The sequence below is a fragment of the Caretta caretta genome, chromosome 11, assembly GCF_965140235.1.
Source record: "Caretta caretta isolate rCarCar2 chromosome 11, rCarCar1.hap1, whole genome shotgun sequence".
In the NCBI taxonomy this organism is placed as follows: domain Eukaryota; kingdom Metazoa; phylum Chordata; order Testudines; family Cheloniidae; genus Caretta; species Caretta caretta.
The window spans coordinates 45,451,311-45,473,637 of NC_134216.1; the positions used below are offsets into that span (position 1 = coordinate 45,451,311).

Here is a 22,327-nt window from a genome sequence, read left to right on the forward strand (position 1 = left end):
AAAAGAAACACAAACACAGAGAAACACATGCAATGGAGTAGGGAATGTATTTGCACTAGGTTTGCTAAAAGCTAAATAAATTATTCAAAAAAATACATTTTAAGCAGTAAAATGCTAGGAATGCATATTAAGGATATGGACTTCCACAGACATCTAATTAATCAGAATTAGGCATACAAGATAAGCAAGAAAAGATCCCAAAGGACAGTAAAGAGAAACTCTTGCATTAGTAGCTAAATGTTTTCAGCTATTTTTGAAAAATGCTGACATTGTCCTGGAAAAATCTGTCACACTTTAGTAAACAAATATTCTGAGTATGGTCTCAAATTTATATAATTGCCATAGCATGTACAGCCTCGGGTTATTATTTGCTACTAATATGTATTGATAGCAACAAATTTTCTGTACTACTGTTCTAAAGGAAATGTAGATGTCTGCAGGAAATCATCACTATTTTGTATTATATTATTAGTTTTAAGTTGAAAGCAATAGACCTATTGGGCTCAATTCTGTCCTGAGATACAAAACTCACATTTCAGAGTAGCAGCCGTGTTATTCTGTACCCGCAAAAAGAAAAGGAGTACTTGTGGCACCTTAGAGACTAAGAAATTTATTGAGCATAAACTTTCTTGAGCTACAGCTCACTTCATCGGATGCATGTAGTGGAAAATACAGTGGGGAGATTTTATATACATAGAGAACATGAAACAATGGGTGTTACCATACACACTGTAACAAGAGTGATCAGATAAGGTGAGCTACTACCAGCAGGAGAGCCGGGCTGGGGGGCGGGGGAATCTTTTGTAGTGATAATCAAGGTGGGCCATTACCAGCAGTTGACAAGAACGTGTGAGGAATAGTAGCTCACACTGAAACTCATGAGAGTTCTGCCTGAGTATCTAAAGGAGAAGTAGCTGCCATTATCTCGTGTAGGCTGTACAGAATTTAATATTGTTTCAACACAATTACCCATGGCCTAAACATAAGACTCCTAGAATGAATTATTTGATTAGCTGTGGAAGACATATATTGCCAGCTAACATGCTGATAAAGAAAACTAACACCACAGTGAGGCAAAACATTAAATTAGCTAACCTTTAATAACAACGGAAGACGTACACAATACACTTCCTGCTTCATTGGACACTTTGCAGGTATATAAGCCAGCATCTGCCTGCCCTGCGCTCTTAATTTGCAGAAGTATGGTGTTGTTTAGGAATGATATTTCGCAATTAGGACTCTGATAGATCTCTTGATTGTTTTTATACCAAGCAACGGTCAGAGGCTGAGAACCAGAAACATGGCCCTCAAGTTTAAGGATGTTCCCTTCTGTTTCTTCTACTGTTTCAGATAGTTTCTTTGTAAACCCAGGTGGAGTTTTTCGTTCTGCAAGAAATGAACGTACTCCTTAAATTGTAAAATTAAATTTTAAGATCAAATATTCAGTAGAAGACTTTTCAAGAAATACCTTATATGACTATATGTTGTTAAAAAACTGTTTGCGTACCTTTAAACAAGATTCTATTTTTTACAAAAAGTACACAGAGGGTAGCACTCTTAGAACAGCAAAACATGACACTTTAAATGGATGTAGAGTTTTACTAGTTACAAAGTAATTAAAATATCACTTATCTTATACTGCTTGTAAGAAAAATGCCTTTAACAAATGAACAATTTATGTATAAACAAGGAACAAACTAGAATTTTCTGTAAACCATTTAAGATGACAAAGTCTGTAAAGTTTTAAAGAAAAGAAGATTGAAGAAAACATTATCTTCACTCCTTAATTCTCCCCTCACATTCCTTCTAATAGCTTTAGATATTCCCTGACAGAGATTTCAATACACATTTTCTAATCCATATATTAAAAAGACGGTCTCCAATTTATATAGCAACAAGATGACTTATTTCTTTCAGATATAAAGGAATTCAATGTGCACATCATACACCAGAATCAGGCAATACCTTTAATACTAAGCTGAGCTGCGCAAGAGTCCTTTCCAACTTCATTGCTAGCATGGCACGTATACATTCCAGAGTCTGCATTGTTAGCACTCAGAATTGTCAAATGGGCTATGTTTTCTACATAACTGATCTGGTATTTTCCTCCAGTCCGTATCTCTTGTTTATTTTTCGCCCAAGTGATCTTAATTGGTTGTGTTCCAGATATGTGGCATTCGAAGTCAGCACTATCCCCAGCAAAAGCATCCACGGGTACAATTGGGATGTCAAACAATGGAGGATTCTTCCCTTCTACAGAGTGAAAGAAACAGAAAAACGCGAAAAGCTTTTAAGAGCTCCATTAGTTTAAAGCATATTGTTAAATAAATAAATGTTGCACCTATAGTTTTAAGTTGAGATGGAAATGAAAAAATGACCTGGTGACGTTAAAGGGAAATTATTTCATAACCAACCAACCTGTAAGCACGAGCCTGGCACTGGAAGAAACAGTTCCAATAGCATTGGAAGCTGTACAAGTGTATTGCCCAGCAAGGCTCTTGTCAGTCTGCAAAAACTGGAGAGTTGCTACATTATTTAAGAAGGAGGTCTGCACATTGTAGCCATCTCGGATAGGTACGCCATCTTTAGACCAGGATACTTCAATAGGTTCTGAGCCAGTTATGCCGCAATCAAATGTAACTGGTAAACCAATAGTTTCATGAATGTCTCTCAAAGTTCGTGTGAATGAAGGAGGAAGTTTACGCTCTGCAAGAAAAGTATTGAACAACGAAAGTTTTGGGAAGTTATCTAGCTTTGGTGAATTCTCCAATAAGCACTGACTAAGAGGACACTGTATTGTGGTATAGATTGGGCAGATTTACAAGAAGATACACTGGAAGATCCAGTCATTATTTTCAACCAACTTGCACGATAAAAAACAGTAAGAGGCCCACAAAGAATCAAGGAGATTATTTGTTAGATCATTTAGCTTGGGGGCTGTGTGAAGGGAGAGCTCTGCCAAGAGGTGGACTACCAGTCAATGTGGCTACAAAGTTATACAAGAGGGCTGAAATTTGCCCTAACATTTGATTTATAATCTCACTTTTTCTGCACTGGGAAGAGCTGGAAGAATAACCATATTCATGACTGCCCTATTCTGAAGGGGAAGAATCAGAAGCCTGTCTCCCTTAGAGAGCGTGCTGGTTAACTAAAGATTGGCATTAGGAATGAATTTCCAGCCAGACTTTCACTGGTGGAAGGTAATTAATGATTAAGGGATTCTAGACAGGGGTGATCTCTAACTGGTCAGTTAGAAGAACAGAATGTTCCTAAGAAAATACTTTTCTTTACTGAAAAAAACAACCCTTTAGTTATGAAACCATTTAAATGTGTTAACATGAATTATTCACCTTGAGCAGAAAGCAAAGCTGATGAACAAGCCTTTCCAACACTGTTTTCTGCTTTGCAGATATACTCCCCACTATCACCACTATCCACCTGGCTGAAAACCAAAGTGGCAACGTTGTTCTTAAAGTACATTTTAGATGTAGGAGTTGCTCTTAGTTTTGTATCGCCTTTGTACCATGATACAATAATTTCTGGTGTGCCAGCAACTTGGCATTGTAATGATGCAGAATCCCCAACTGTCACCTGAACAGGTTCCAAGCGTGTAACAAAATAAGGTTGTTCTAAAGAACAAAGACACATCATTAGCAACAAAATTTAAATACCATACCAAATGACCATTAGTATATAAAAGATTCTTTGTGGAATGAGGACACACCTAATACTGAGACTGCAGCATGACAATTATCTTGCCCAGAATCATTCTCAATGTGGCAAGTGTACTGCCCCTGATCTTCTATTTTACTTCTGGGAAATTCCAGTATGGCAGAGGTTTCTGTGGTGGTGATGCTGCATTTGGCAGAATGAGCTACTTCAACTCCATTTTTCTTCCACAAGACTGCAATTGGCGGGGTACCAGAGTATGTGCATTCCAGAATTAATGGTTTTCCTTTCTCCACATTGAGATTATTCATTTTTTTCACAAATTTGGCTGGTTCTATAGTGAATGATATGAAGATAAATGTTAAAAGATGACACCAAGAGATTTTTTTAGAGGAACGTGTGAAATTTCCAGCCTGACAAACCTTTTACAAAGAGCTGTGTTGTGCAAGAAATTTTGCCAGCCTCATTAGTGACCAGACAGGTGTAGTCTCCACTTTGGAGTGGCTGTACATCAAACAACTCCAGTTCTGCAACCGAATTTTCCAAGGAGATGTTGCATCTATGTCCTGGTACTAGTTCAATGCTACCTCTGAACCATTTAACATCTAGTGGAGGGGTGCCTTTTAGGATACTGGTAAAAGTTATATTTGCCCCAGATAAAACTTGCAGGGGATCAGGTTTCTTCACGAAAGAAGGAGGTTCTAAAGACAAACATAAAAGAGAAGTGCACTTTGATGGAGAGTAAAATATTCCCATACGAAACAAAGGCGATTAGACTCTCATAAACAGACCCAAAAATGTAAGCAACCCACAAAGAAAGTAGTTTATATCTGGAAGCCCTGCCTTGTTCTAGATACTAACCTCTAACAGTCAAATATGCACTGCATTCATCAGATCCAGCTATATTAGTAGCTGTGCATGAATAATTTCCCATATCGGATTCCTCTAATGTGTTCACTTTCAAAGTGCAAGTATTGTCTGTGAGAGTCGTCTGATACTTGTCTCCACTAGTGACCTCAAGTCCGTCATGGAACCAGGAAACAGAAATAGGTGGTGACCCAGACACTTTACAATCCAGGACAACATGCGACCCCAAGAGACCACTGGCTTCTTTCAGTTTTCTCGTGAAAGAAGGAGGTAAAATGCGATCTGTATAGGATAAAACACAGCTATTTACAACTCTATAACTTAAAAGAGAGATTTCAGAGGAACAGCCGTGTTAGTCTGTATTCGCAAAAAGAAAAGGAGTACTTGTGGCACCTTAGAGACTAACCAATTTATTTGAGCATGAGCTTTCGTGAGCTAGGTAAACATCTGATGAAGTGAGCTGTAGCTCACGAAAGCTCATGCTCAAATAAATTGGTTAGTCTCTAAGGTGCCACAAGTACTCCTTTTTTTTAAAAGAGAGATGGTTCCCAGGCATTTAGCAGAAACATGGCACTTTTCTCTGGCACACCTGCGTTTGCATGGGAGAATCCAAAGCAAGCCTGCAGTTCAAAACATTGAAGCCTGAGGTACTGAGAGAATATAAAAAGGATTGTAGGATACTCTCAAAATCTGTCAGCTCACCCCTTCTGAGGATCACCTTTCTCCTTTTATTTTTTCAATAATTCCTCATAAGGAGAATATCAGTACTGCACCAGCTGGGACATGCAGACTAAGTTGATGAGACTGACCCCAAGAAACAGCCTCATCTTTCTGATGGCTGTAAAATGTGATGCAGGCTTCAACCTATGCACCCCGTCCATGATCCCCGCAACACTTGTGGGCCCACATAGGGTGCCTAAGGTCACATTAGCAGTGAGTCTTCCCAGAGTGGCAGCAGCATGATGTGACACCAAAGGAAGTGGCGTGGCGTGTAACACGTTTTAAAGAAATTGTAAGAATCGAAGATAATTCACATATTAATCAACTAACCTGAAACACGCACTGAAGCTGTGCACCTGCTTTGACCAACACTGTTTTTCACCTCAAAAGTATACTCCCCACTGTCTTCTACTCTTGCATTGAGGATCTTAAGCCCAGACACTTTGTTGAAGAAGCTAATTTTGTATTTCTGATTAGTAGACAGCTCTTTCCCATTCTTAAACCACCTAGTAGTAAGCTCCGGTGTGCCGTCCACTGTGCATTCTAGAGTACAAGAGTCTCCAGAGGTGACTTTCATTGCGCCGGGCTTCTCTACAATGACTGCAGGTTCTGAAATGAGATGCAAATCACAGCCATATTTGATGACAGGACAGGAGATGCAATCAGTTTGTTAAGTGAGGTTAAAATATCATTCTATATTGTTTTGTTTCCTTGTTACCAACCTAGAACTGACAGAGTGGCAAAACACTCCTGAACTCCAGCGTCATTTTTGATCTGACAGATGTATTTTCCAGCACTGGCTGGTTCTGCTTTTCCAATCCGTAGAGTTGCAACGTTTTCTGAATAGGAAATCCAAAGATTTTCACTTTCTCTAACGATTTCTCCTTTGTCTTTCAGCCACAGAACAGAAATGGGCTGGGATCCTCCTACTGTGGCCTGCAGTTCAACTGGGTCTCCAACTACAGCAGTGAAATCACTGAGCTTCTTCACAAAAATGGGTGGTGCTGATGAAGAGAAGATACGTCATGTTAAAACCGCAAGGAGAGTGCACGAGGAGTGTGACGAGAATGACACCATGCTGGGAATATAGCTGATGTGTAAATCATTAAACAAACCTCTTAGCGTTATAGAGGAAATGCAAGTGTCACTTCCTACATCATTCACGGCCTTACAGTGATATTCGCCGACATCTGAGTCACCCAGGCTAAGGATGTGAATGCTAGCAAGGTAGTTCTCAGACATGATTTTGTACTTCTTGCTACTTTTAATTTCTCTTTTGTCCTTATACCAGGAAATTTGGAACGGAGGAGTGCCGCAAAGCTCACACTCAAGATGGACATCAGAACCTTTCAAAGTCTCAACTGGATGGGGTTTCTTGCTGAAAACAGGGGGTTCTATGAAAAGAAGAAGTTTGAGTTTCTGTTAATTCAGTTGGGGACATAACAGAGAAACGAACATTTAAACAGTAAACTTTATCACTATGTTGGACTGACATGGAAGAGTAAAGACACAAGTCACAATAAGAGCCATGTCATAGAACTCTGGTAAAATCCATAGTCTGCGTTCTCAGAAGGCAGCACTCGCCTATCTGACTGAAGAGAAGATTTATTAACCTTCCACGGCAGATTAAACGAAGGAACCGACAAAAACGGGAGGAGCAGGGTTCTGACCTTTCACTTTCAACGAAGTACTGGTGTTTGCAGCCCCTGCTGCATTGCGAGCTTCACAAGTGTAGTCTCCACTGTCTTCCACACTGAGATTGTGCATTTCAATGACTGCCATAGACTCGACGAAGGACATTCTGTATTTTTCGCTGTCGTGGATTTCAGTTTCATCTTTGTACCAGGTGACTTTGATTTCTGGAGAGCCGCCTATTTTGCATTCATATCTAGTGGAATCATGCTGTTTCACAACTCTAGAGGAGTCTAGCTTCTTAATAAACCGTGGTGGTTCTATGAAACCAAAGGACAAGAGTAAACAAGATTATTCACTAAACTGCAGATTCATTAAAGTGATGAAATCAGTGAAATATCTAACCGACAGCGTATACTTTTTTGCGTGGTGGGGGAAGAGTACAAACATCTACAGAAAGTGAATTTGCACCAGCCGGTGATATGTCTGGTAACAGCATGACAAAAACGAACACATAGCATACATAACAAACAAAAGCAGGGGAGTTTCTTTGAACGCCTTTGCCAGTGGTCTGTGTTATATGTAGAATGATTTCCTGAGTTCCTTGCAAAGATTCGGACATATTTATTTTGCAGGAAGATTATTGCTTACTAAATTGCCATATATATAACTTACAAGAGCATTTAGATATAAGAATTACCCTCAGCTACAATTCAGTAATTTATATATCATGTACCGAGACTTTCAAACAGCTACTGCAGACAAAACTAGATATATATTGACTGGATTCACTGAAATATTCAACTCTTACTGTGCAAGACAGCATCTTAAAATGCCAAATTTACATCGGAAATTTTCTCTTTGGAAGTTCCATGCTAGATTTCAGCTGATCTGTGACCTTGACTATGATAGAAATTTATATTGAATTCTGTCCATGTTATATGTATGGAAGAGAATTTATATATTTGCTATATTTAGTGTATAGATCCCTGGTGTGTATGTGCATGCTGTGTAGTTTAGTCCTAGCATATATATATATATATATATATATATATATAGCTAAAGTCTGTTCCCTGATTGACCTTTTGGGCAAAAGTGTATGTATAAAGTATTTATGTTTAAAGTCTATGTTTAAGCTTTTTACATTTACCAGTGTTTAGCACATGTGGCATGTAAATACCTTGCAATGCCGGCTACAACCGTGCCATGTGAACACGTGTTCTCACTTTCATGTGACATTGTGAATAAGAAGCAGGCAGCATTAGCTCCCTTAACTGTAAACAAACTTGTTTGTCTTAGTGATTGGCCAAACAAGACGCAGGACTGAGTGGACTTGTAGGCTCTGAAGTTTTACATTGTTTTGTTTTTGAGTGCAGTTATGTGAAAAAAATAATTCTACATTTGTAAGGTGGACTTTCACAATAAAGAGATAGCACTACATTATTCCTAAGAGGTGATGCTATTTATTTTATCTTTTTTTACAGTGTAAATATTTGTAATAAAAATAATATACAGTGAGCACTGCACACTCTGTATTCTGTGTTGTAATTGAAATCAATATATTTGAAAACAGAGAAAAACATCCAAAATATTTATAATAAATTTAAATTGGTATTCTATTATTGTTTAACAGTTCGGTTAAAACTGCAATTAATCAGGTCTATTTTTTAAAAACCAAGTTAATTTCTTATGTGTTAATCACTTGAGTTAACTGCAATTAATTAAGAGCCCTAACAAATAAGCACATGTTAATACTATCTACAATTATATTTAAGGGGAAAAGGCACACACTTTTCAGAGGCTTATCCTACACTCATCCTGTTTAAGAACCAATGGGAATTACAGAGCCATAACAACTGTTATAAACACAAAGGCCCTGCCCACATAAAGGAAATCGCAATGGTGAAAATCCCTAATGTACCAGTGTAGTTTACACCAGGGTAGATTATTCTGATCATAAAATGTGGAGATACATAGGTTGAAGAATCCACATACTATACTATGAGCAGAGTGCTGGTGGGGAAAAAATGTGTGTGCCCCAGGCTACCGTCAGCTGCTCAAATTTCATATTCTAATAGACTCTCGGTGTGGGAGAGGAGAATTTGCCTTTAGGAGGTAAAGGAATTTTGTTCAGCCATCGCGTCAGCGATCAAGATGCAATATGATTAAGTCATAAAATAACCATCAAGGTGAAAATTACTGCTGTCAAAATCCTGGACAACGAGTTTGCTCTACCTCATCACATTGGGAAAACAAAAGGGTCTCATTTTAAGTCGATTGAATGCCTTCAGTTTTATATCGTTTCAAAGATAGAAGAAAAAGCTTGGCATGTTTTGTTTCTTTAACATGGTAAAACGCTTAGCTGGAAGACGACAAAGCATTGCATTTCTTAAATACCTTTCACACTTAGCTGGGCGGCGCAAGAATCCTTTCCAGCATTGTTGCTCGCAGAACAAGTGTATAGTCCAGAGTCTCCTTTGCCTACTTTTAGAACCGTCAAGCTGGCTGTATTTTCCACCAGGGTGATCTTGTAGTTGCCCCCAGGACGGATATCTCTGTTCTCTTTTGCCCAAGTGACTTTTAGTGGCGCCGATCCGGTGACGTGGCATTTAAAGGAACCACTTGCTCCAAGAGCCACCTCAATAGGTTCAGGTTTCACATCAAAGACAGGAGGTCTCAGACGCTCTAAAATGGAAAGAAACAACATAACTCTCACAGCTGCTGCTTCACCGCCACGGAATCCTATCGTTTGGCATTACGCAACAACGCAGGGTCTTCTGCTTCTTTACAGCCAATGGCCAGGACAAGATTTAGCAGCTACCAACCTGTGAGAAGGAGCTTGGCACTGGAAGAAGCAGTGCCAAGAGCATTGTGAGCTGAGCACGAGTATTGGCCGCAGTGAGCCATGTCGGTCTGCAAGATCTGAAGAGTCGCTACGTTATTTAAGAATGTTGCTTGCACGTTATCATCATCGTGTAATAGCACCCCATCCTTATGCCATGACACCTGAATAGGTTCCGAGCCATTTATGCGACAATCAAAGGTAACGGGGGAACCAACAGTTTCCTGAATGTCTTTTAGTTTTCTTGCAAAGGTCGGTGGAAACTTACGGTCTGCAAGAAAATAAGTAGGAGATAAGGCATCCTGCCAACCTGGAAACAATTTGCATTTACGATAAGCTTGTTACTATAAAGAGTCATTACAGAAATATCTGAAATGAACCCATCACCTTTAACAGTGAGCAGAGCTGTGGAAGAAGCAAAGCCAACACTGTTTTCTGCTTTGCAGACGTATTCTCCAAGGTCACTGCTCTCCACCCGGCTGAAAACTAGCGTGGCCACATTATTTTTGAAGTACATTTTATAAGTAGGAGTCGATTTTAGTTTTGTATCTTCTTTGTACCAGGAGACTTTGATTTCCGGGGTCCCAGCAATTTGGCACTGAAAAGATGCGGGCTTCCCGACTGTCACCTCCACACGTTCCAAGTGTGTAACAAAATAAGGCGGTTCTAAAGCACAAATGATCGCAATCAGCATCACAGAAAAGAGAGCAAGTCTTATAATGACCATTATTAATACAAGAGTGGTTATGGAATCTGAGATAGCAACACACCTAGGATTGATATTTGTCCCTGGCAAATATCTGCTCCAGCATCATTGGCAACCTCGCATGTGTATTGCCCTTCATCATCTTTTGTGCTGTTAGGAATTTCCAGTATGCCCGATTTTTCGGTAGTAGTTATACTACATCTCGGGGACTGTGTTATGTGGAAGCCATTCTTCTTCCATGTCACTGAAATAGGAGGAGTTCCTTTGTACGTGCTTTCCAGAAGTATGGATTTCCCTTGCTCTACACTGAAATCGCTTAATTTCTTCACAAAGGTCGCTGGCTCTACAAAATGGAAGGCAAAAAGTCAAATAGAAGAGGGGGGAAATATTCACAAATCTTTGCGCGCGCACACACAAATACATAAGAATAAGACCAATAGCAGCAATCGAGACAAACCTTTTACAAAAAGATGAGTGGTACAAGACACACTGCCAGCATCATTAGTGACTCGACAGGTGTAATCTCCACTGTGGAGTGGTTCTACTTCATACAATTCCAGTTCTGCAACTGTATCCTCCAAAGAGATGTTGCAGGTACTATCTGACACAAGTTCCCTGATGCCTCTAAACCAGTTAACTTTGAACGGAGCCGTTCCTTTTATGAGACTTGTGAATGTTACACTCGTCCCAGGTAGAACTTCCACGGGATCGGGTGTCTTCGCAAATGAGGGTGGTTCTACATATACATAAAGAAGTTAAGATACAGAGACAAATTAGTATGCCCGTTACGTTTGAAGATGAAAACCAAATCAGCGTTTGGCTGAAGATTTATAGGCGACCCGAAAATTGCGAAGGAAGAAATAGCAGCAGATGGAGGAAGCATTTTGCCTACGGCACCTTGGCCATCTTTTACTGACCTTGTACGATCAAAAAGGCACTGCATTCATCAGATCCAGCGGCATTTGCCGCGGCACAGGTGTAAGGTCCGGTATCTGATGAGTCCAGTGCATTCAGTTTCAAACCACAGACGTCGTCTGAAAAGGAGACTTCATATTTGTCTCCAGTAACAATCTCATTTCCATCTTGGAACCAGGCAACTGAAATGGGTGGTGAGCCAGAAACTTTGCACTCCAGCAGCGCTGAGGAACCCAGCACCCCGCATGTTTCCTTTAACTTCCTTGTGAAAAAAGGAGGGACAATGCGATCTGCGTAGAAAAAGGCGACAAAACCACGGGTTGGTTGGTTGGTTTTTAATTAAAAAGGGAAAGGTCTATTAAAAGAGAAGACAGCACTAAGTGACAACGAAGGTAGTAGCCAGCTAACCTGAAACATCAACCGAAGAGGTACAGCTACTTTCACCAACTTCGTTTTTCACTTCAAATGTATACAGTCCCCTATCTCCCACGTCCGCAGAAAGAACTTTCAGTGTAGCTACTTTGTTGGAAAAGGTGATTTGATATTTGCGGCCGCTCTGTAGTTCTCTTCCATCCTTAAACCACTTTGTAATGAGTTCCGGTGTTCCACCCACTGTGCACTCTAATGTAAAAGAATCCCCAGCCGTAACTGACATCGGTTCTGGCTTCTCTAAAATTAATGCTGGTTCTGAAAGAAAAAAAAACCCGTCTAATCGGTTAAATCTAATTGTAAAGTCGAGAGAACAGAACAGGAAAATATTTAGTAAATAATCAAGAAAGAAACGTGTATCATGAATATAAGAGAAAGGCAATAGATTAATAAATTCTTAACTCTAACAAGGAAGTTAAATCTACAAGCAAACAATGATCAACAATTTATGTTAATACATACAGGTCTGGTTTCCGGGAATACCAATTGCACACAGTTTGGGGAAATAAAAATAGTACTAAAAGAATACTTTTTCACAAGCATGCGCGAAGAAATCTAGACGTATGCTATCTTCTCCCAATGCACTAGTTATATTTGCACTCCTTCTTAAAGAGAATTAAAATTAAAGCACAACTGCCATTCTGCAAAAATGGTTTAAGTAGCTTTTAAAAGATCTAATATGCAATACACTACCAAAGCAATTAACCGCTAAACCCAGTGCTACCACAGCACATTGCCCCAGCTGTGCAAATTTAGATGTAGATAGATTTGTTCTGATCCTTCCAAAAGTGAAGGAAAAGCTGCACATCTTGCATAGCAAAACTGCGACTCCATGAAAAGAAATTTAGTAGAGATTTGATGGATATTATGGGAAGTCACATTTTTATATCTCTAAAGATATGAAACCTGTTCTGTTTTTACAACCTTAATTCATAGTTCAAACCAGATGCCACTGTTTACATCATCAGTCATCATCACAAATCTTAAAGCAACTTTTAGTCTGACTTGAACCCATATGAAATGAATTTCTTGCTTCTGTGTTTCAGCTCGAGTCTTGATCCCATCCTGGTTGCCCACAGACAGCAAGGATGAGGGACAGAGAGGATGCGATTGGTGGAAAAGGCAAAAGAGCAAAGTTATTGACATTAATGTAGGTAAAAAAATACAAACGTTAAATGTTTCAAATCCCTGCTGTGTTTTAAATGCAAGTCTGGGGTCAAGAAGAGCACACCATAGGCATAATATAAAAGATAAAATAACGTGGAGTGCAGGGACTCAATCCATTTTTATGAATAATGTAGTCTTTACTATTACTTTAACGTATGACACACGTCATATTACAGTAGGCGAAAGAGGAGAGAAAAACAAATGCTAAAGAAAGAGAAAGATATGCAATGAAGTAGACAATGTGTTTGCACTAGGCGTGATAACAGCTAGATTATGATAAATAATTAACAAACTATGTTCTAAGCATATTATATAATATGCTAGGAATGCCTATTAAGGGTATCGACTTTCACAGACATATGGTTACACAGAATAATGTATGCAATATAAGCAAGAATAGATCCCAAAGGACAATATGCAAAAAGTAATAAAATAATATAAAATAAAATAAAAATAGATTATGTGACTCTTGCATTAGTAGCTAAAGAGTTTTCAGCTGGTTTTGAAAAATGCTGACGTTGTCCTGGAAAAATCTGTCACACTTTAGTAAGCAAATATTACCGGTGCTGTCCTGAAATTGTTAAATTGGCAGGAAAATTAATGGCTTATTGTCGAGATCTAGCCACTCATAACATGCACAGCGTCGGGTTATTATTTGCTATGAATACGTATTGAAAGCAGCAAGATTTGTATAAAACCATTCGATAAACGAAATGTAGAATTCTGCAGGAAATATTAGTATGGCGTTCTAATTAGTAGAAAGGAATAGACATATTGTGCTCAATTCTCTCCTGAGATACAGAAGTCCCTGAGTATCTAAAGGAGAAATAGCTGCCGTTATCTCATTGTGTGTGCTGTACTGAATTTAATATTGTTCACACACAATTATATATGGCCTAAAATAAGATTGACTGTGAGAAATATTTGATTAGCTATGGAAGGCGTATATTGACAACTAACACGCTGATAAAAAAGCTAACACCACAGATAGGCAAAACATGAAATTAACTAACCTTTAATAACAACGGAAGAAGTACACAATACACTTCCTGCTTCATTGGACACTTTGCAGGTATATAAGCCAGCATCAGCCTGCCCTGCGCCCTTAATTTGCAGAAGTATGGTGTTGTTCAGGAAAGATATTTCACAATTAGGACTCTGATAGATCTCTTGATTGTTTTTATACCAAGCAACTGTCAGAGGCTGAGAACCAGAAACACTGCCCTCAAGTTTAAGGGTGTTCCCTTCCGTTTCTTCTACCGTTTCAGAAAGTTTCCTTGTAAAACTAGGTGGAATTTTTCGTTCTGCAAGAAATGAACGTAATCCTTAAATTGTAAAAATAAATTTTAAAATAAAAAATTAAAAGACTTCTCAAGAAATACATTTATGACGATATGTTGTTTAAAAAACTGCTTACATTTTAAAAAGGGCTCTATTGTTTACAAAAAGTACACAGAGGACACCACTCTTAGAACAGCAAAACACCACACTGTGTAAATGGATGTGGAGTTTCACTAGTTAAGAAAAATGTCCTTTTTTAAAGAAATCAGGACTTTAGGTATAAGCAACAAGAAACAAACTGGAATTTTGTATTAATCATTTAGGATGGCAAAGTCTGCAAAGTTGCAAAGAAAATAAGATTGAAGAAAACATTATGTCCGCTCATCAATTCTCCCTACACTATCCTTCAAAAAACTTTCGGTTTCGACCAATCTTTTAAAATGCATATATTCCTAATCCACAGATGGAAAAGACGGTCTCCAATTTATATAGCAACAAGATGACTTATTTCTTTCAGATATAAAGGAATTCAATGTGCACATCATACACCAGAATCAGGCAATACCTTTAATACTAAGCTGAGCTGCGCAAGAGTCCTTTCCAACTTCATTGCTAGCATGGCACGTATACATTCCAGAGTCTGCATTGTCAGCACTCAGAATTGTCAAATGGGCTATGTTTTCTACATAACTGATCTGGTATTTTCCTCCAGTCCGTATCTCTTGTTTATTTTTCGCCCAAGTGATCTTAATTGGTTGTGTTCCAGATATGTGGCATTCGAAGTCAGCACTATCCCCAGCAAAAGCATCCACGGGTACAATTGGGATGTCAAACAATGGAGGATTCTTCCCTTCTACAGAGTGAAAGAAACAGAAAAATGCGTATAGCTTTTAAGAGCTCCATTAGTTTAAAGCATATTGTTAAATAAATAAATGTTGCACCTATAGTTTTAAGTTGAGATGGAAATGAAAAAACGACCTGGTGACGTTAAAGGGAAATTATTTCATAACCAACCAACCTGTAAGCACGAGCCTGGCAGTGGAAGAAGCAGTTCCAATAGCATTGGAAGCTGTACAAGTGTATTGCCCAGCAAGGCTCTTGTCAGTCTGCAAAAACTGGAGAGTTGCTACATTATTTAAGAAGGAGGTCTGCACATTGTAGCCATCTCGGATAGGTACGCCATCTTTAGACCAGGATACTTCAATAGGTTCTGAGCCAGTTATGCCGCAATCAAATGTAACTGGTAAACCAATAGTTTCATGAATGTCTCTCAAAGTTTGTGTGAATGAAGGAGGAAGTTTACGCTCTGCAAGGAAAGAAGTATTGCACAATGAAAGTTTGGGGAAGTTATCCAGCTTTGGTGAATTCTCCAGTTGGCACTGCCTAAGAAGACACTGTATTGTCGTATAGATCGGGCAGATTTACAAGAAGATACACTGGAAGATCCAGTCATTATTTTCAACCAACTTGCACAATAAAAAACAGTAAGAGGCCCACAAAGAATCAAGGAGACTATTTGTTAGATCATTTCGCTTGGGGGTTGGAGTCAAGCGAGAGCTCTGGACGACCGGTCAATCTGGTTTTAAAGTTTTGATTAATAGTCTCACATTTTTTACATTGGAAAGGTCTGGAAGAATGCCCTGTTCTGAAGGGGAAGAATCAGAAGCCTGTATCTGTTAGAGAGAGCGCTGGTTAAAGCTGGTTAACTAAAGATTGGTATTGAGAATGACTTTCCAGCCAGACTTTCACAAGTGGAAGATAATCAATGCTGAGGGAATTTTAGACAAAAGTGGTCTCTAGCTGGTCAGGTAGAGGTACAGAATGTCCCTAAGAACCTTTTAAATGTGTTAACATGAATTATTCACCTTGAACAGAAAGCAAAGCTGATGAAGAAGCTTCTCCAACACTGTTTTCTGCTTTGCAGATATATTCCCCGCTATCACCGCTATCCACCTGGCCGAAAACCAAAGTGGCAACGTTGTTCTTAAAGTGCATTTTAGAGGTAGGAGTTGCTCTTAGTTTTGTATCGCCTTTGTACCATGATACAATAATTTCCGGTGTGCCAGCAACTTGGCATTGTAATGACGCAGAATCCCCAACTGTCACCTGAGCAGGTTCCAAGGGTGTAACAAAATAAGGTGGTTCTAAAGAACAAAGACACGTGATTAATTCCAAAATTTAAATGTCACAATGACTAGTAGAATAAAAAGGACCTTTTGGGAATGAGGACACACCTAATACTGAGACCTCAGCTTGACAAAGATCTCGTCCAGAATCATTCTCAATGTGGCAAGTGTACTGCCCCTGATCTTCTATTTTACTACTGGGAGCTTCCAGTAGGGCGGATGTGTCCGTGGTGGTGATGATGCATTTTTCAGAATGAGCTACTTCGAATCCGTTTTTCTTCCACCAGACTGCAATCGGAGGGGTACCAGAGTACGTGCATTCCAGAATTATTGGCTTTCCTTTCTCTACACTGAGATTATTCATTTTTTTCACAAATTTGGCTGGTTCTATAGTGAACATTATGAAGATAAAAGTTAAAAGTTGACACCAAGAGATTTTTTTTTAAGAAATGTATGTAATTGCAAGCCGGACAAACCTTTTACAAAGAGTTGTGTTGTACAAGAAACTTTGCCAGCCTCATTAGTGACCAGACAGGTGTAGTCTCCACTTTGGAGTGGCTGTACGTCAAACAGCTCCAGCTGTGCAACTGAATTTTCTAAGGAGATGTTGCATCTATGTCCCGGTACTAGCTCAACGCTACCTTTGAACCATTTAACATCCAGCGGAGGGGTGCCCTTTAGGATGCTGGTAAAAGTTATATTTGTCCCAGATAAAACTTGCAGGGGATCAGGTTTCTTCACGAAAGAAGGAGGTTCTGAAGACACACATAAAAGAGAAGTGCACTTTGAGGGAGAGTAAAATATTCCCATAGGAAACACACGCTATTAGACTCTCATAAACAGACCCAAAAATGTAAGCAACCCACAAAGAAAGTAGTTTATATCTGGAAGCCCTGCTTTGTCCTAGATACTAACCTCTAACAGTCAAATATGCACTGCATTCATCGGATCCGGCTATATTAGTAGCTGTGCATGAATAAGTTCCCATATCAGATTCCTTTAGTGCATTCACTTTCAAAGAGCAAGCATTGTCTGTAAGGGTCGTCTGATACTTGTCTCCACTGGTGAGCTCATATCCGTCATGGAACCAGGAAACAGAAATAGGTGGTGACCCATATACTTTGCACTCCAGAACAACAGAGGAACCCAACAGACCATTGGTTTCTTTCAGTTTTCTTGTGAAAGAAGGCGGTATAATGCGATCTGTATAGGATAAAACACAGCTATTTATAACTCTATAACTTAAAAGGGAGATGGTTTCCAGGCATCTAGCAGAAACACCGCACTTTCCTCTGGCACACCTACTTTGGCTTGGGAGAGTCCAAAACAGGCCTACAATTCAACCCACTGGGGCCTGAGGTACTGAGAGAAGATAAGAACGTGTTGGAGGCTACTTTCTTATGCTGTCGCTCACGCGCTCTGAGGGTCGCCTCTCTGCTTTTATTTTTTCAATACTTCCTCATAAGGAGAAGAACAGTACTGCACCATCTGGGACAGGAAGACTCGGTTGACCAGACTGAGCCCAAGCCACAGCCTCATCTTCGTGACGGGTGAAAAATGGTTCAACCGACTCCCTGCCTTCATGATCTCCACAACACTAGCGGGCCCACGTGGGGTGCCTAAGGTCACATTAGCCATGAGTCTTCCCAGAGTGGCAGCAGCCTGACGTAACACTGAAGGAAGCAGCGTGTTGTGTAAGGCATTGTGATAAATAAAGGGGGGGGGCAGCTTCCTTTTATGGACACCCAGCTAGCCAATTAGCTATAAAATCCCTGTTAGTAGCTGTTCTTCCTTTACCTGTAAAGGGATAACAAGTCCACAGGTAAAAGGAAGAGAGTGGGCACCTGACCAAAAGAGCCAATGGGAGGACTAGAACTTTTTATAATTGGAAAAACTTTCCCTTTGTCTATCTGTGGTTGTTCTCTGGAGAGAGGAGCAGCAATGCTATAGCAAGCTTTAAGCTAGGTATGAAAAATCATCAGCTCATACCTAGAACTACTTATTTGAAACCGCAGATATGTAAGTAGATCAGGAAATGTTTAGGAAACATGATTAGGTTTATTTCTTTTATTTTGTAAGGCTCCTGGGCTCCCCTGAGCTAACCCCAGGTGCTTTTGTTTTGCTTGTAACCTTTAAGTTGGACCTCAAGAAAGTTATTTTGATGCTTAATCTTTATAAGTGGTTCTTTTCAAATCTAGCAAAAAGCCTAAATTCCAAATGTATTTTCTTCTTTTTTGTTTTTAATAAAATGTACCTTTTAAAGAAAAGAATTGAATTTTTATGTACTAAGAGGTGTGCCTAAGTTCTTTAATTAGCTGGTGGCAACAGCTGATTTCCTTTGTTTTCTTTCTCAGTTCTTCCTGGGGTAGGGGAGGGGAAGGACTTGAGGGTACCCCACAGGGAGGAATTTCCAAGTGGGCCTTTCTGGATCCCAAGGGGTTTTTTTGCACTTGAGTGGTGGCAGCATCTACCTATCCAAAGTCAGAGAGAAGCTGTAACCTTGGGAGTTTAATACTAATTTAATAATAATAATACTAGTTTAATAATAATTTTTAAAATCCTTGGGGGTCCCCCACCTTCTGCATTCCAAATGCCAGAGTGGGGAATGATCAGCCTTGACGCCTTCTAAAGAAATTGTAAGAATCAAAGATAATTCACATATTAATCAACTAACCTGAAACACGCACTGAAGCTGTGCACCTGCTTTGACCAACACTGTTTTTCACCTCAAAAGTATACTCCCCACTGTCTTCTACTCTTGCATTGAGGATCTTAAGCCCAGACACTTTGTTGAAGAAGCTAATTTTGTATTTGTGATCAGTAGACAGCTCATTCCCATCCTTAAACCACCTAGTAGTAAGCTCCGGTGTGCCGTCCACTGTGCATTCTAGAGTACAAGAGTCTCCAGAGGTGACTTTCATTGCGCCGGGCTTCTCTACAATGACTGCAGGTTCTGAAATGAGATGCAAATCACAGCCATATTTGATGACAGGACAGGAGATGCAATCAGTTTGTTAAGTGAGGTTAAAATATCATTCTATATTGTTTTGTTTCCTTGTTACCAACCTAGAACTGACAGAGTGGCAAAACACTCCTGAACTCCAGCGTCATTTTTGATCTGACAGATGTATTTTCCAGCACTGGCTGGTTCCGCATTTCCAATCTGTAGAGTTGCAACGTTTTCTGAATAGGAAATCCAAAGATTTTCACTTTCTCTAACGATTTCTCCTTTGTCTTTCAGCCACAGAACAGAAATGGGCTGGGCACCTTCTACTGTGGCCTGCAGTTCAACTGGGTCTCCAACTACAGCAGTGAAATCACTGAGCTTCTTCACAAAAATGGGTGGTGCTGGTGAAGAGAAGATATGTCATGTTAAAACCGCAAGGAGAGTGCACGAGGAGTGTGACGAGAATGACACCATGCTGGGAATATAGCTGATGTGTAAATCATTAAACAAACCTCTTAGCGTTATAGAGGAAATGCAAGTGTCACTTCCTACATCATTCACGGCCTTACAGTGATATTCGCCGACATCTGAGTCACCCAGGCTAAGGATGTGAATGCTAGCAAGGTAGTTCTCAGACATGATTTTGTACTTCTTGCTACTTTTAATTTCTCTTTTGTCCTTATACCAGGAAATTTGGAACGGAGGAGTGCCGCAAAGCTCACACTCAAGATGGACATCAGAACCTTTCAAAGTCTCAACTGGATGGGGTTTCTTGCTGAAAACAGGGGGTTCTATGAAAAGAAGAAGTTTGAGTTTCTGTTAATTCAGTTGGGGACATAACAGAGAAACGAACATTTAAACAGTAAACTTTATCACTATGTTGGACTGACATGGAAGAGTAAAGACACAAGTCACAATAAGAGCCATGTCATAGAACTCTGGTAAAATCCATAGTCTGCGTTCTCAGAAGGCAGCACTCGCCTATCTGACTGAAGAGAAGATTTATTAACCTTCCACGGCAGATTAAACGAAGGAACCGACAAAAACGGGAGGAGCAGGGTTCTGACCTTTCACTTTCAACGAAGTACTGGTGTTTGCAGCCCCTGCTGCATTGCGAGCTTCACAAGTGTAGTCTCCACTGTCTTCCACACTGAGATTGTGCATTTCAATGACTGCCATAGACTCGACGAAGGACATTCTGTATTTTTCGCTGTCGTGGATTTCAGTTTCATCTTTGTACCAGATGACTTTGATTTCTGGAGAGCCGCCTATTTTGCATTCATATCTAGTGGAATCATGCTGTTTCACAACTCTAGAGGAGTCTAGCTTCTTAATAAACCGTGGTGGTTCTATGAAACCAAAGGACAACAAGATGTTTCACTAAACTGCACTGATCCATTAAAATATTCCCTCAGTGAAATATCTAACCAACAGCGTACACTATTTTGGGTTGTGGGGGAAGAGTAGAAATTTCTACAGAATTTGAATTTACACTAGCCTGTGATATATCTGGTATCACCATGACAAAAACGAACACATGGCATACATAACAAACAAAAGCAGGGAAGTTTCTTTGTGCGTCTTTGCCAATGGTTTGTGTACGTAGAATGATGTCCCGAGTTCCTTGGAGAGATTACTACATATTTATTTTACACAAAAATTATTGTTTATTGAATTGCCATATATGTAACTTACAATAGGCTATATATCACATAACCAGACTTTCAAACAGCTACTGCAGGAAAACTACATGTATATTGACGTGATTCACTGAAATATTCAACTCTTACTGTGGGTGACAGCGTCTTAAAATGCCAAATTTGCAGCTAAGTCTGCTCTTCGGAAGTTCCATACTAGATTTCAGTTGATTTGTGACCTTGACCATGGCAGAAATTTATATCGAATTCTGTCTACGTTATATGTATGGAAGGGAATTCTATATCCGTTTCTGCTATATTATTTAGTATATCGATACCTGGCGTGTATGTGTATGCTGTGTAGCTTAGTCCTAGCGTATATGTATATGGCTAACCTCGGTTTCTTGATCTGCCTTTCGGGCAAAAGTACATTAATTCTGTATAAAGCCTCTGTTTAAGCTTTCACATTTAGTTTATCTTATTTTACTTTTCTGCTATCGGTCTCTTTCTGCCGCTTTTGTACAAAACTGATTTGTAAGTAATGATTAGAGCTATGAGGGCAAGAAAATAAATGTGCAAGAGACGCAACGTGTTCGAAACAACTAAGCTAACACCTATTATTAAGACAGGTGTTTGCACTAAATGGCAATTGACCAAGATATTTATATCTTATTAATTCTGATGCCATCGCTATATTGTGTAGGGAATTCAGCATGTATATCAAAGACGTGTCTATTAATATAAATACATTTCAGCAATACATGTATTTAACCAATCTTTATTGCAAAATTTAGAGGGTGGTAATGTTTCTGTTCATGGTAGCCGTCTCGGCAAATGGAAATAAATAATGCGCTTTGTCTGCAGAGTGTTTAACACTTGGTGTAAAAGAAGAACACTATCAGTATTAAGGACCTGAGTCAACAAAGGTCGAGCAAAGGTCAAGAATGTGAGTTTCACTGAATGCGCCTGTTTAAATTTAGACATTCTCTTGCGCTCCTGGTTGAACTGGGGCTTATATTTGCCATATAACAATGCATTTTCCTGTATGATTGTTATTCATTCCTTGAAAATTATAAATCAAAATAATGTCATTGTGTGGTAGTTTTGATCACAGAGGAGTTTCAGTTACTCATTCTGCAACCAGATGTAAATTCACTAAAGTGCCTTCCAGATACACATTTTTAAGGCAGAAGATTAGAACTAATTACTTGTTAATACTATCTAAAATTATCTTTAAGGAAAAAAATACAACGTCCTTATGAAGACACACGAGAATCTAAACTCATCCTGTCTAAGGATCAATGGGAATTACAGATCCAGAACATAAACCCAAAGGCCCTGCCCACATGAAGGAAATCGTAGCGGTAAAAATCCCTAATGTACCGGTGT

The 22,327-nt window shown here is 39.4% G+C and overlaps 2 protein-coding genes across 2 annotated transcripts in view; both read right to left on the reverse strand.

The window, feature by feature from the left end:
- The window catches only part of TTN (titin), a 311,267-nt gene that overhangs the window by 200,147 nt on the left and 88,793 nt on the right, over positions 1–22,327 (reverse strand). The window contains exons 86-96 of the mRNA XM_075117654.1: positions 20,369–20,650; positions 19,814–20,092; positions 19,421–19,702; positions 19,029–19,307; positions 17,270–17,557; positions 16,831–17,109; positions 16,463–16,741; positions 16,094–16,372; positions 15,247–15,534; positions 14,794–15,081; positions 13,961–14,251 (exon numbers count right to left, since the gene is read on the reverse strand). Coding sequence (XP_074973755.1) covers positions 13,961–14,251; positions 14,794–15,081; positions 15,247–15,534; positions 16,094–16,372; positions 16,463–16,741; positions 16,831–17,109; positions 17,270–17,557; positions 19,029–19,307; positions 19,421–19,702; positions 19,814–20,092; positions 20,369–20,650 — 3,114 coding nt within the window. The remainder of the gene's footprint in view (positions 1–13,960; positions 14,252–14,793; positions 15,082–15,246; positions 15,535–16,093; positions 16,373–16,462; positions 16,742–16,830; positions 17,110–17,269; positions 17,558–19,028; positions 19,308–19,420; positions 19,703–19,813; positions 20,093–20,368; positions 20,651–22,327) is intronic.
- On the reverse strand, positions 1,091–9,595 carry LOC142068490 (titin-like). The gene is made up of 12 exons (XM_075117636.1): positions 9,286–9,595; positions 6,927–7,208; positions 6,372–6,650; positions 5,979–6,260; positions 5,587–5,865; positions 4,531–4,818; positions 4,092–4,370; positions 3,725–4,003; positions 3,351–3,629; positions 2,419–2,706; positions 1,966–2,253; positions 1,091–1,407 (listed from the first exon to the last, which is right to left on the reverse strand). The coding sequence occupies exons 1-12, from the start codon at positions 9,593–9,595 to the stop codon at positions 1,091–1,093; spliced, it is 3,450 nt and encodes a 1,149-aa protein (XP_074973737.1).

Bases quoted from the DNA above. Each gene is read 5' to 3' on its own strand.
- LOC142068490 (XM_075117636.1), bottom strand. From the start codon at position 9,595: ATGTTGTTTCTTTCCATTTTAGAGCGTCTGAGACCTCCTGTCTTTGAT. The intron at 5,866-5,978 runs GTTGGTAACAAG...ATCTCATTTCAG, and splicing joins TGCCACTCTGTCAGTTCTAG to AACCTGCAGTCATTGTAGAG. The intron at 4,371-4,530 runs GTTAGTATCTAG...GTTTGTCTTTAG, and splicing joins TGCATATTTGACTGTTAGAG to AACCTCCTTCTTTCGTGAAG.